The 12963-nt window shown below is 42.2% G+C and overlaps 1 protein-coding gene across 3 annotated transcripts; it reads right to left on the bottom strand.

Moving 5' to 3' along the window:
- Positions 1-4859: 4859 nt before the first annotated feature.
- LOC117949724 (E3 ubiquitin-protein ligase TRIM21-like) lies at positions 4860-7824 on the bottom strand. 3 transcript variants are annotated; one of them, XM_034880253.1, is made up of 3 exons: positions 7694-7819; positions 7497-7501; positions 4860-6532 (listed from the first exon to the last, which is right to left on the bottom strand). In XM_034880253.1, exon 3 carries the CDS (start codon positions 6528-6530, stop codon positions 4890-4892), a length of 1641 nt encoding a protein of 546 aa, XP_034736144.1. In that variant the 5' UTR covers positions 6531-6532; positions 7497-7501; positions 7694-7819; the 3' UTR covers positions 4860-4889. The 3 variants fall into 3 exon arrangements, with proteins under 3 accessions (XP_034736144.1, XP_034736143.1, XP_034736142.1); XM_034880252.1 differs by lacking the exon at positions 7497-7501 and having other exon boundaries at positions 4860-6533; positions 7695-7808; XM_034880251.1 differs by lacking the exon at positions 7497-7501 and having other exon boundaries at positions 4861-6539; positions 7694-7824.
- Positions 7825-12963: the final 5139 nt, after the last annotated feature.

Here is a 12963-nt window from a genome sequence, read left to right as displayed (position 1 = left end):
AGATGGAGAATTGACGGAGAAAGTGTTGCGGTGAAGGTCAGCCTGAGGCCGAAACGCTGACAGCGCTTTTCTTTTCTTTTTTTAAATAATGAAAGAAATGAAAAATTGAAAATGAACAATTTCATTATCCTCTCGCCAGCGTCCTTATTGATGGGCGCGGGACAGGCGGCCTGTTTGCTCTTCATTTCATTACAGAGGAGGACAATGAAGAAGAAGAAGAAAAAATGAAAGCAGATGAAGTGAGCCGGCCACCGATTGAATATCGAGAAGATGACAGTGGCCGCCGCTCCATCCGCTGACAGGCGGCGTTCACACTGGAAGATCGGGGTCTGAACTCTAGGTCGGGAGGACGGGTTTTATTTATTTAATTATTTATTTTCCCCCCCGATGCTTTCAGAGAGAAAGAAGTAGGACATTTGGATGGCGAAACAATCACAAACCCTACAGTTTTTTGCATGTTAAGGTCTACACCGACAAGTTTTTAGATATTACGTCTGCAGGTCAGGCATTAATAAAACTTGTGCTGTATCATGTTTAATTCATAAATGGAACAGCAATTCAAAAACCTCAGAAATTGCACTCATTGCACACTAATATTCCACTATTGACCAGTATGACAACATTCAGACTCTAATACAGGTCATGTAAAACTGCATATTCTGGATATGTATTAGGGATATTCCGAATTAGGCATTTCTTTCAAATTTAGCATTTTCTGATGAAGCCGTGTTAGGTTTGGGGAAAATCCTGTTGTCAGTAAAGGTCCTCACACTGTAGGTCTGTCCTTTAGTCAGAGTTCATGTTAGGAAGGCAAAGCCACTGAGTGACCTTGTTGCATGAGGACAAAGATGATTGGCCATCACTCTTTATTACGCTTTAAGCTTGCATCAGTCTCCAAACTCCAGAGACAGGTGTGTGTGTGTGTGTGTGTGTGTTAAGTTCACGAAGTGAGCGTTTTTTTTAATGATGTAGGTAAATTTTCAGTTAACAGGTTAGTATTTTGCCATTTTTATGGGATTGTTGCATTTAAATATGTACAGCATGTGCTTTTCAAGCAGCAGTAGGCCATCTTGTACTGTGTTATTTGTCCTCATGCTGCTTCAACATGTTTTTATACCTAGATTCTGTTATGAAAACCGCCGTGCCTGCCTTCCAGTCCCTCACGTCCAAGTCAGGTTTACTTCATCCATAAAAATGGAAATTACAATGCTCATACCTGCCGTAACACCCATAAAAACCACAGCATAAGTATAATAAATACACCATACAGTGCAATACTATACATAATGCAGTATCCAAGAGTCTAAAAACATCAAAGTAAATCTAAAACATAGACTGGCTAGTCTGGTCTGCCACAGCAGCAGACCCCGGCAACCCGCCTCACCTTGATTATGTCACCTGTCGACAATAAACGGCCTCCACAGCGTTAACACCTGCCTCCCTCGCCTCGAGGCGGGGTCGGTGAGGCAGAGACGCTGTCATGCTTATAGCCTCGCAGACACGTCACCCATAGGTGTTATTATGCATATATTAACACCTATATTATAGTGTGTGTGCCTCTCCTCACACTGGCCCTTAAATTCCAGCACAGCTGTACGCCATGCAGAAGGTAGATGCAGCTAGGTGGGGTTGTGTATATTGGTTGTAGTTAACATTTGGATGGGAACATCATTTTCTTTTTGGGCTTTGGACAGAATTCCCTATTTATGAAGATTTGGGAAATAGATGTTTTTTTGACGACGCGTTCTGAAGTTGCTATGACATCGCTACCAACTACCTTGTATTATGTAATCCTCGTTTCCAGTCATATCAGGAAAGTTTATTGAATTAAAGTTTAAAATGATCAAAGAAAGGCAGCTTAACTGTTCAGTTTGACTCATTTTGTCATTTATCAGCTGCTTTCATCTTATGTGCTTAGACTGCAGATTTTGTATGTATATACACACACACGCTTATACACACACACACACACACACACACACACACGTATACACACACTAACACACACACACACACACAGCCGGTAACCTTGTACAAAGATTTTAGTTTTTGCAAGCTCAGGAGCGAATTGTGTCAGAGCTAATTGAAGGTGTGAAATATGCTAATGAGTCGGTGGGGAGGCTGACAGATATTCAATGTTCATTTCATCATGTAAATGTGGAACGGCTGAATATTTTCCTGCTGTGTTTATGAATCAGTCGATCATTAAGTCATTGGACTCCGCGCTGCGTGGGCGATTGACAGCTCTGTAAACGGATGACTTTGGCTGGAACACAAACCGGCCTACCTGCAGTACAGGTGAAGAGGGACTGAATCGGGATTGGAGCCTCTTGTTTTAACAGATTATGTTAGAAACTATCACATGTTCTTTGATTTGATAAGAAGGAAGAGAGGCTGAGGGTCCAATTAAGAAAAGGTTTAATGAAACGGCATGATGAAGATGATAAGACAAAGACAATACGACCCAAAACATGAAAACACTGCAGCTGACGGCGGACTGGATCCATACTTCTCCCTGATGGAGTCGCATGAGACCAGTCCCAAAATCATCACTACGTCCCAATTTTATCGCAAAGAAGTTGAGGGTAGTTCCTCAAATTAAATCTTTCCCTTTTGGTCAAATGTTTTCTTAAGATCAAGATCCACCTCTGAACTGTAGGTTTAGTCCAGGTCACAGGTGAAGGTCTTTTATCACGGTAGTGCCAAATCTATTCAAGTTTTCTGGGACATGCATTTCCTTTGTTCTTAGTCGGGTCTGACCCTGCAGGGGGGGGCGGTTCCCAAAAGGCAGGGATAACAGTTGTCTTTCCAGTGGGGACAATGTGTTGCCTCATGTATGCAGAATGATAAACATGACCTAATCCTTTCTCTAGAGACAGAGGAAGAGAGGGGGAAGGTGAGAGACAAGTGGGCCGTCTTGACCTCTTCAGAGACAAAGTGAATGTAGTCCTAACGTGGCTGCATCATACAGTACATAAAAAGAAATGCATTGTGTCCAAAACGTTGTTTTTAACTTTTTATAACTCAACAGTTGACAGGTCTTTAAACAGCCCATGACCTGTGCATTTAAAACACGTCCGTTGACAAACTCTCTCCATGGTTTGGCACAAACAGGCTTCCGTATTTGTCTTAATACTTCCGTATCCCATATCCGTATTTGTCTCCTTGAGACATGCTGCCTCCATACTTCCAAACGTTGGCATGTTCAGATCCTATCCTAAAAGTTCTGGTAACACTGAGACAAAACCGAGATCTTTTCTGCTTCTTTAATGACAGTTGGCAAACAACAAGATGGATCTATATGGTGTATATGTCATAGATATGTTGTGTTATTCAGGATATTCTGAGAGTCCTTCTTTCGTGCCACCATGAGTACTGTGCTTGAACATCTTGTATTAAAGAGAGGTCTGTATCTCTGTCCAGCTCTCTTTCTCTCTCTGCTGTCTTATCCGTGTATTGATTGTCTCGGCAGCTGTTTCATCACTGCCTGCGCTTAATAAGACCTTCTGCGATTCGGCAATATAAGCACCTATTGACTTCAGCGTCCGCTGGCCGGAGGAAGATGGATTGAGCATCAAAAGTTTGAACGAGTGATTTATCCGCACTTTAGAGGCTGGATGAGGCCGGAGCGCCTGAGCTGAGAAACCCGACTGTTTTTTTGTTTTTTATTCCCTTAAAGTTCAGGAGTCACTCAGACGTTTGATAGCCCAGAACCGTTTTGGTTCTCTGGTTCAGAGACGAGTCAGGACAAGACAGACTCAATTACACAGCATCTTAACCCATTGTGTCCCTTGTCCTTTTCCAATTTCTGTCTTGACGGTATGGTCCTCTCTAAGGTAGAGTGACTATATTGTCTGTTAGCTGTCCTTAGCTTCACAGCATTTCCTGCTCTTCTCATCACTTGGCTTTAAGCTTTTTATAGCTGCTTTACATTATTAAGAATGTTAAATAATAGTCATCGTCAATAGTTATTGACACACTGAATAATATTCTTCATCTTCTGTCTCATTTTTGTCCCGCTACTAGTCACGCAGCGTTACCAACACATGTACAAAAAATAAATCAAAACAGGAATTAGGAATCATTAGGAAGCGGGGGGGGGGGAAGTAATACATTACTTTCAAACAACAATTTTAGAAATGTCTGTTATAAATCTGATCTTTTTTCAAGATGATTTTTTTTAAACTAAAAAAAACTAAATCTTAAAAACAAAAACAATCCTCTGCATCCTAATGATGGGAAATAGTGTGCTTGTTAGTTTTTAGAGATTTACTGGGCCTGTTTATGAAAGTTGCAAAAAAACCTCCCTAAATTACCTATAGACTTCAATGGGAAATTGTTGGGAAATCGACTTAACAGAGCTCAAACCCACTCCTCTCTGAGGCCATACCGATCCGCCATAACAATCAGCCATACTCAACTTACTTTAACTTTTAAATTATTAAAAGTTCAAACAATGACACTTTTTTATATGCTGAAATGGGTTTCTGATATCAAGCATCGTTTTTACAAACTCCGTTTGTGTCCAATTTTCAGACCCTTTTAGATTACATGTGTTTGTAAGAAATGTTGAGTCGCTAGAGGGGAGGACATCACACCTCAGAGTGGGGGAGGTGCTGTAAGATCCTCTGAAATGTTTCTAAAGAATTTGCTATGTCCCCTACAATTTTCACTCTTCATACATCATCTTAGGTCAAAATCTAGGGACATTTTGTACCTGTCGCATGTTACTATGGAATACACTGGTCTTAAACTTTTGGCTTTGTAAATACCACCTGCCGTATAGGCCCCGGTTGAAACAAGGAACATCTTGAAAAAGGCTCAAGGTTCCCTTTTTATAGCCTGCCCTGTGTCGCACAAATCTTTCTGTAGATAACCAGATGGTTGGTCTACTTGGAGTGATTGATAGGAGAAATGATCAGAGGGACAGAGTTTTTACCACCATTGTTGGTACATGGACTAAAGTACGGGTACAGTTTTTCAGTGAAGGAGCAGCCAGTGAAGGAGTAGATGAGCGCTGCAGCATCAACATCATAAAAGGAGACCAGACCTTCCTCATAGTCCACAAAGACCCCCACCTTCTTAGGACGAGACTTCAGAGAGAGATCTATCAGAGTGTCAGAACAAGCTTCAAACTCATTTTCATTCATCAAACATATTGTCCAATAACCATTCTGAGGAGTCAGTGTCACTTTTCCCTTCCTGTTGATCGACTCTCTGGCCACTCCTAAATCCCACTTGGTCTTCCCCTTAACCTGAACCTCGTAGTAAAATCTTCCTGAAGAGAAACTCTGCTTTGCTATGACACAAGGACAAGTGTCAAATCTCTCTGGATTGTTTGGCAGACTCTTCTTTACATCACAATGTTTAACTTGCTTTCCATCATCGGACAAGATGAGTTTTGGATGTGCTGTATCAGGATCGAGAGTCACATCCACCGCAGACTGCTGGACCCTCTTCAGCTCGGCCTCAAACAGCTTCTTCATCCGTTTGCTGAGCGTCTCCTGCAGCTGATTCACAGCTCTCACCACAGTCCCCTCATATGAAGGTGGACGGACGCCGACTTCTGTCCAGTCCTTGGTGGGTGGAGCTGTGTTCATGGACATGAAGCTCTGGAGGACGTGGAAGTGGTCTTCAGACTGTGAGAGCTGCTCCACCTTAGTGCTTCTCTTCTTCAGTGCAGAGATTTCCTGTTCCAGCTCTTTGATGAAGCCTTCAGCCTGATTCTTTGCCTTTCTCTGCTTCTCTTTGATTGTGTCGATGAGCTCGGCCTGGCTTCTCTCAACAGACTCCTTCAGAGCCGTGAAGACCTGAACACCGTCTGCTATCTCTCGGTTTGCATCTTCCTCACTGAGCTCCACTGAGTTTTTGATCTCTTGAATCTTGAGTTGTCTCTTCTGGATCATCTGCTGAAATTCAGCCTCTGTCTTCCACAGCTTGGCCTTCATTCCCTCATATTCTTTTCTCAGAAGAACAACATTGTGTGCCTTGTGGTCTGAAACGGTGCAGAGCATGCAGACACACATCTGGTCGGTCTTACAGAACAGCTCCAGCAGTTTATCGTGCTTTGTACACATCCTGCCTTCCAGGTTCTCTACAGGGTCGATCAGCTGATGCTTTTTCAGGCCTGACCTTATCCGATGAGGCTCCAGGTGAGTCTCACAGTAGGAGACCAGACACACCAGGCAGGACTTCAGGGCCTTCAGTTTGGTTCCAGTGCAGATGTCACAGGGAACTTCTCCTGGTTTGGACACATGTTGCTCTGAGCTGCTGCTGGCTTTCTGTTGAGCTGACTGTCGGAACTGAGCAGCCATCTCAGAGATGAAGGTATTGACCTGCAGCTCAGGTCTGGTTTTGAAAACCTTATTACAGTTGGGACACTGAAACGGGACATTGATATTCCAGTGTTGAGTGATGCAGGTTTTACAGAAGTTGTGTCCACATGGTGTGCTGACTGGATCAGTGAACACATCCAGACAGATGGAGCACAGGAACTGATCTTCAGTCAGCAGACAGCAGGCAGCAAACATATCGACACTCTGAGGACAACAAATGTGGAAAACAATTGTGATTACACATCTTTTCATTTAAAACATCAAACTGAGTAGCGGACTAGAAGAAGTCATACTGAATTCTGTCATGTGAATTCGGTGTGAGTGGAAAGAGAGCTCACATGGGCAGTTTAGTAGTCGTATTTCTATGAAATCACCAACCACATAAATAAGAGAAGTGAACATGGAGATCTTCATCACAATGTAACGATAACGTCCTGTGTGTTTATATAATAGTACTATATCTTGTTGATTCCCTTGTTCAACACCACCTTACTACCACTAGTTTTACAGTACTTTTCATTCATGGTCAATAAGACTCATTTATATAGAATTATACCTAATATTTGAGTTAAGAAAGCAGAGATTATGAATTATTTGATTAATACTTAAGATGAGAGGAATGAAAGTGATCAATTGTATTTGCAAAGAGCAAATTTGGTAAAATGGTAATTTGGGGAAAAAAAACTCATATTTCAGACATAGACATGTTTTTAAAGGGGTCGAATTTGCCCCGAGGACAACAGGAGGGTTAAATGCTTGTCCCGGTAACAACAAGGACATGTACCAACATGTGGAGGAAACCAGTTTGACTGGTCTGCAGTGTAGGGTGTTGCTTCAGAGCGATTACTCTGAAGGGGCAGAGCAAAACTAAAATCTCCTTCTCTGTCCTGAGAGAGAGCGAGAGAGAGGGGGGAGAGAGCTAGAGAAAGAGGGAGGACTAAACACAGAGCAGAGATTAAGATACATCAAGTGTGCAGAAATAAAGATGGAAAAAACTGATCTGGACTGCAGAAAATACAATTTCTTTCCTCAACCACCACGGCCACCGATGGACCTCCACTAGTTAATCAGTACTAAGTGTCGGAGAGGAGCCGAGGTTTCTGAGTTCATACAGGATACAGGTCTGAAAATTAGCTCAAGCTAATGCTAGCTGTCCCTTTTTTATTCTGTCTAACCTTAACTAGCCAGAGTTCAGTCACTGTGGTTTAGTTTTTACCTCTGTATTGTATTTCTGGCTGAATGTACAGTGCATGTTGTATAAAATGACATTTCTTTCAGTCAGATTCAGGTTTGAACCAAACTTTGAGCACATACAGTATTTAGTGAGTGTATTTTGTCTCGGTGAGGCCTGTACTCACCAGTGTTTGGCAGAGATTCAGCTTCTGTTGAGGAAGACGCTGCTGGATTAGGTGGAATGTCTCTGTAGAGAGAGACAGAGAGACTTGTCTCAACCGCTCTGCTGTCGCTCAGACAAATTTTTCATTTTCAGTTCAGGAAATGTGACGCTGCAGCTCTCCTCCTTCAGTGTTGCTCCACCTCTCATTGGCCAAGAGGCAGGAATTAGTCAGATCCTTGACTGAAGGTAAAGTACTAATAACACATATTGCAGAAATGCGTCATATGCCATGAGATCATCATACTTTTGTAGTGTCTCTGTCCTCTGAGAACCACTCATAGAATCTCTTAAAAAGTTTTAAACTTTTCATGGTGTTGGAAAAACAGCTCTGTTGTCAGCTTGGTGTTATCAGCGGATCCAAGAGGCTTTTTAAAGACTTTATTTAGCTTGAGGAGGAGGAATTTTCTCAATGCAAAGGAAGACTTCATCCAGATCATCCCAAACATTCAACATCAACACATGTGGACAGTATTAACAACAAATGGACATAACTTATTTGGGATCAACATAGTCTTTTCTAATCTAACGTATCGAAAGTAGTTGTTATGATGTAAGCTGTACTTTGAATGTTGTTGTTTGTGGAGCTAATTTGACCAACTTCAGACTTTAATTAGCTGAAGAAGAAGGAGAATTTTGTCAACACGAAGGAACACGTCCTTCAGGTAACTAAAGCTGTCAGACAGATGTAGGGGAGGGAAAAGTCCAAAATGTGTCTCTGAGACCCGAACCTGATAGATTAAGTTTTTTTTTCAACATTTTCAACAACAAAAAGCAACACGGATGGTTCTCTGCAACGCTCTTCACAAGTAAAATAAATGATCAGTTCTTTCGTTGAATTTGGGAGATTTAATTTCAAAGCATTTGGGGAAAAAAAAGATATAAATGTTGAATAAAGTAGAATGTCAGGAAAAGCTTCAAAAAGACGAATGTCAAAAGGCGCAGAAGGAAATTAATAAAAACATGGGGAAAAAGTGACAAAAAGGACTTTAAAAAAAAAACGACAAATGTCCAAATCTTGACTTCGTAAAAACAAAAAGTTGCATGGTCGACAGGAAGACAACACAAGGGTTAAAACGTCAAAAGTGACAAACAAAGAAAAAAGTGTTGGAGGAAAAAAGGGACAAAAACTTAAAAAGTTAAACATAAATCAAAAAGCGTCAAATGTGGATTTTCAATTTTGACAGGTAGACAACACAAGGGTAAAAAAAAGAATAAAATGATGTAATTCAGGTAATGTAATAAGTCAACATTGACTTTTTGGTTTTTACACAGGAGACCAACCGCGGCCTTCTTCACCGCCGACCCTTGTCCGCCGGCTCTTTGGTTTCCAGACCTACTGAAGTGTTTTCAGACGAGTTAAAAGCCACTGAGGGTATTTTTATCTGTTAAGTGAAATACCTCGAAGCCCCCTCACATGCATGATTAATGGGACCTGATTTGCATCCTCAGTGGGCACGCAGGGACCTCATTTCTAGAGGAACACCGGCCGTATTATCCCCCTCTACAATCATTCCTCGGCTCATTCATGATGAAGAAAAAACCCAAAGTGGCATAATCAAGTTGAGTCTTTACTAAATTCTGATTGGACGGGATTGTTTCCGCCTGTTGAGTTAGAAAAAGTAAAAAAAAACAATGCATGTCTGAAGGAGCAAAGTTAGACAATTATGCATGCATCTGTCCCCCCTTTTCCCTCTTTTTCTTCTAAATGTAAAGAACCACAGGTCAGCTCTGGCATTTAACACATGGAAGGGGTTTTAGTGCTATGCAACAAAAGGTGGCCTACTGTCTCCTAAGTGTCTCTCTGTATTTACATGTAAGTGTCTCTCTGTGTCTCTGTATTTACATGTAAGTGTCTCTCTGTGTCTCTGTATTTACCTGTAAGTGTCTCTGTGTCTCTGTATTTACCTGTAAGTGTCTCTCTGTGTCTCTGTATTTACCTGTAAGTGTCTCTCTGTGTCTCTGTATTTACCTGTAAGTGTCTCTGTATTTACCTGTAAGTGTCTCTTTGTGTCTCTGTATTTACCTGTAAGTGTCTCTTTGTGTCTCTGTATTTACCTGTAAGTGTCTCTTTGTGTCTCTGTATTTACATGTAAGTCTCCGTGTCTATCTGAAACGAGCTGCTGTAAAAAATCTTTTTTACAAGAGTGTCCTGGTGAGTGAACACCAGGACACTCTTGTAAAAAAGATTTTTAATCTCAAGGAGTTTTTATCCTGGTTAAATAAAGGTTTGAATGAATGAATGAATTAAACCTTTTTCTTAATTCTCAATTACACCCTCAGCCTCCTTCCTTTAGAGATCCGATCAAACGCGATGTTGGTTAAGAAACTCTAACACTCCTCTCTGTAAAGCTCTGAATCACCTGGAAAGTTTTTCTCCCAGATTCCTCCTAGAAGTGTTGGCTTCACCACGTGAGAAATATTCTCTCCTAAAAAATGTATAAATCTAGTAAGTGGAGATTTTTGTGGAGGCTTATTTTCATCCACTACATCTCAGACGTACCGTGGAAATCAAACGTTCTTGCGAGAGCACAATTTGAGTTAGCTGAGCGAGTCACTCAGGCATTGAGTAACGCCGCTCATTAAACCCAAACTACAGTCTTTCACAGTGAAGTCACTTTTTTTCAGTGTTAAGTTGACTTTCAGCAGACGGTAGGAGGCAGAAGAAGAAGAAGTGAATGTGAGGGGGGGGGGGCGATGGAGGCCACAGCTTGTCTTTCCTGCAGAGAACAGCATCGCCTCATCGGTGCAAATGTCCTGTCACGGTTAATGTTCGCTGCAGTCTGCTGTCATTTAGCGGCATGGGGGGGGGGGGGGGGGGGGGGGTTATTCTCAGAGCCTTCCCACAATGCACCGGTCCAGAAATAGCCCCCAAAACAATTGAATCAAAATGAAGCTTTATTCTTCCCTCCGAGCCATCGTCCTCCACCGCTTTCCTGTTTTGAATCGGTTAACCTTTCTGTTGGGGGCGACGCGGCGGGGTCCTGCTCCGCAAATTAGCCGCTGACGCATTTATCAAGGGATGACAAATGAGCTGTCCTTCCAGATGCCTGATTACTTGACCTTTTATTCCACGGGAGCTGTTAGCAGGGAAGAGGGAAAGGGGGGGCGGGGGGGTCCTGATGGAGCTAAGTGGTGCCAGTCTCGTGTTCGGCAGCCTGGATGCAACGCCTCGACGCCGACGTGAACACGAATTAAGAAAGAAGTTATTGAGATTGGCCGCCGCTGAGGCGAGGTAATTGAAATTCTCACTTTCCCCAAGAAACAGGCGGAGAGCCGGCACATCGGTTTCTATTTGGGGCGAAGAGGCTGATGAGTATCACACATTACAGCCCGGGGAGGAAAATCGTCCTTTTAGTGGCCTCTGATTCGAGATCATTACACGAGTGGGACTGCATCGGCCCCTCAACGTGGCATTTCTTCTACTTTATTTATCTATTTTCTTCTTCTTCTGTGAGCTCATTTCTGGTTTAACAGGCAGCCGATTGTCATTTGCTGCTCTGATGGTGTTTTTCCTCGGCTGTTCTCGTTGCTGCACAAAGCGAAGAGGCCTGCTGCTCATCTGGGGCCCACGCCCCCACAGATAGAAACAAATGATGATGATGAATTAAAGTATACAGTATGTGGAATTACTGCGATCGGTGGATTTGCTTGCAGGGTCGAAATGCAGCACATCCGTGTATTTTTACATGTCAAGGTCAAATTTGGTGAACTACGACATGCAAAAGTTGTGCTGTTGATCGTTATCCAAATGAGCTTGTAGAGCCAAAGACTTTGTAAGAACACAGGGATACAATTTATGGTCAAGAAGCTCAGACATGAGACATAAAAGACAGGAAATGTTCCCACCTCCATGGTTGAGGTGTGGTTACGGTTGGAGAAAGACGGTCGTCGTGGTTTTAAGAAACCAGTGAATTTAGGAGACATGGGGGTGAGAAGTAGCCTGGCTCCGCCCTCCTAGTCCTACATCCTGGGTTTGTGGTGTAGCCTCAGGTTTTCTCCGGCCAATCTTTATACACACACCTTGTTTTCACCTTCTTTTACTCATAGCTCGTGTGTGGAGGCTACTTCATGAATGGTATCGTTTGTGGCATGATTATTTTGGTTGTATAGTTTAGTTATAAAAGTTAGTTGTTCACTTTTCTTTTTGCAAAATACTTGTTGATGTGCACAGTTTGAGTTTTCTTCTATCTCAGGCGATCATTCCCTTTTGCACCATCATCATTGCACACCGTCTATCAAAGTATCTCACATTACATGGTCATTGCATTTCTATGAGTGATTTTTAATTTTGTTTTTATTCTCAGGAATGTGTGATGTGTGTGTGTGTTGTTATGATTGTCTTGCTACACTCTAAGCAATAAATCCGTAAAATAACAGAAGAAATGTCCTGCCAGCTCATTAACCGTAATTAAAAACAAAAACCGAAGTAAAAACTCAGAACATTTTATATTATTTCAACTGTTATTTCACAGTCTCTCATTTAGAGTAATTTTGGCGCTTTTTTCCACAACATTTTAAACTCTTTTTGTTCCACTTTTAAAGCTTTTTGGGGCTTTTTGACGCTCCCTCATCCAGGAACCTACGGGTGAAATGCAGACGGAGGACAGATAAAGTTCCCATAATGCAATCTGAAAAATAGAAATAAACACAAATACAGCCGAGAATCCCTTTCTATGGACAATTTCTGTAAGAAAACACACAGAAATTCAACTGGTAATAAACAGAAATTTCTTAGAGTACCGAACGCCTAACATTTCAAGAGTTTAACTTAATGTGAACTTGCCAGCTTTAAATGTTAAAAATAAAATGAGATTTGACCGAATAATTGGGCAGAAAAATCCATTATACTATTTCTCTTTCATGTCATCCAACATGACTGTAGTATTTTAATATGTGTATTATAAGTTTCTACTCATTTCTTTGAGGTCCAGTGAGTCCAGAGTCACTTCTCTCATCTTGATGTAAAACTTTCCAGTTTGTCCATCGACTACCTGAGTGGCCGTCATCACTTTGAGCGGGAAAAGCAGTCTTTTTTTAATCCCGCGGGTTGTGCAGAGCGAGGAGAGCGGGGTCAGGACTTCATCAGGGGCCTCCGGGGACCTCGGGGCCCCTCTCTCGGCTCTGCAGCAGATGAGGCGATCAGCAGGGTGTGAAATGGCCGAGGTGATTGCTCCGAGGCCACGAGGCCTCCAGCCCATTCACAGCCCTGTCACTTCTCTAATGGAGCCGGCG

Source organism: Etheostoma cragini, chromosome 8, assembly GCF_013103735.1.
Source record: "Etheostoma cragini isolate CJK2018 chromosome 8, CSU_Ecrag_1.0, whole genome shotgun sequence".
Classification (NCBI taxonomy): Eukaryota; Metazoa; Chordata; class Actinopteri; order Perciformes; family Percidae; genus Etheostoma; species Etheostoma cragini.
This window is presented reverse-complemented; position numbering and strand designations above follow the sequence as displayed.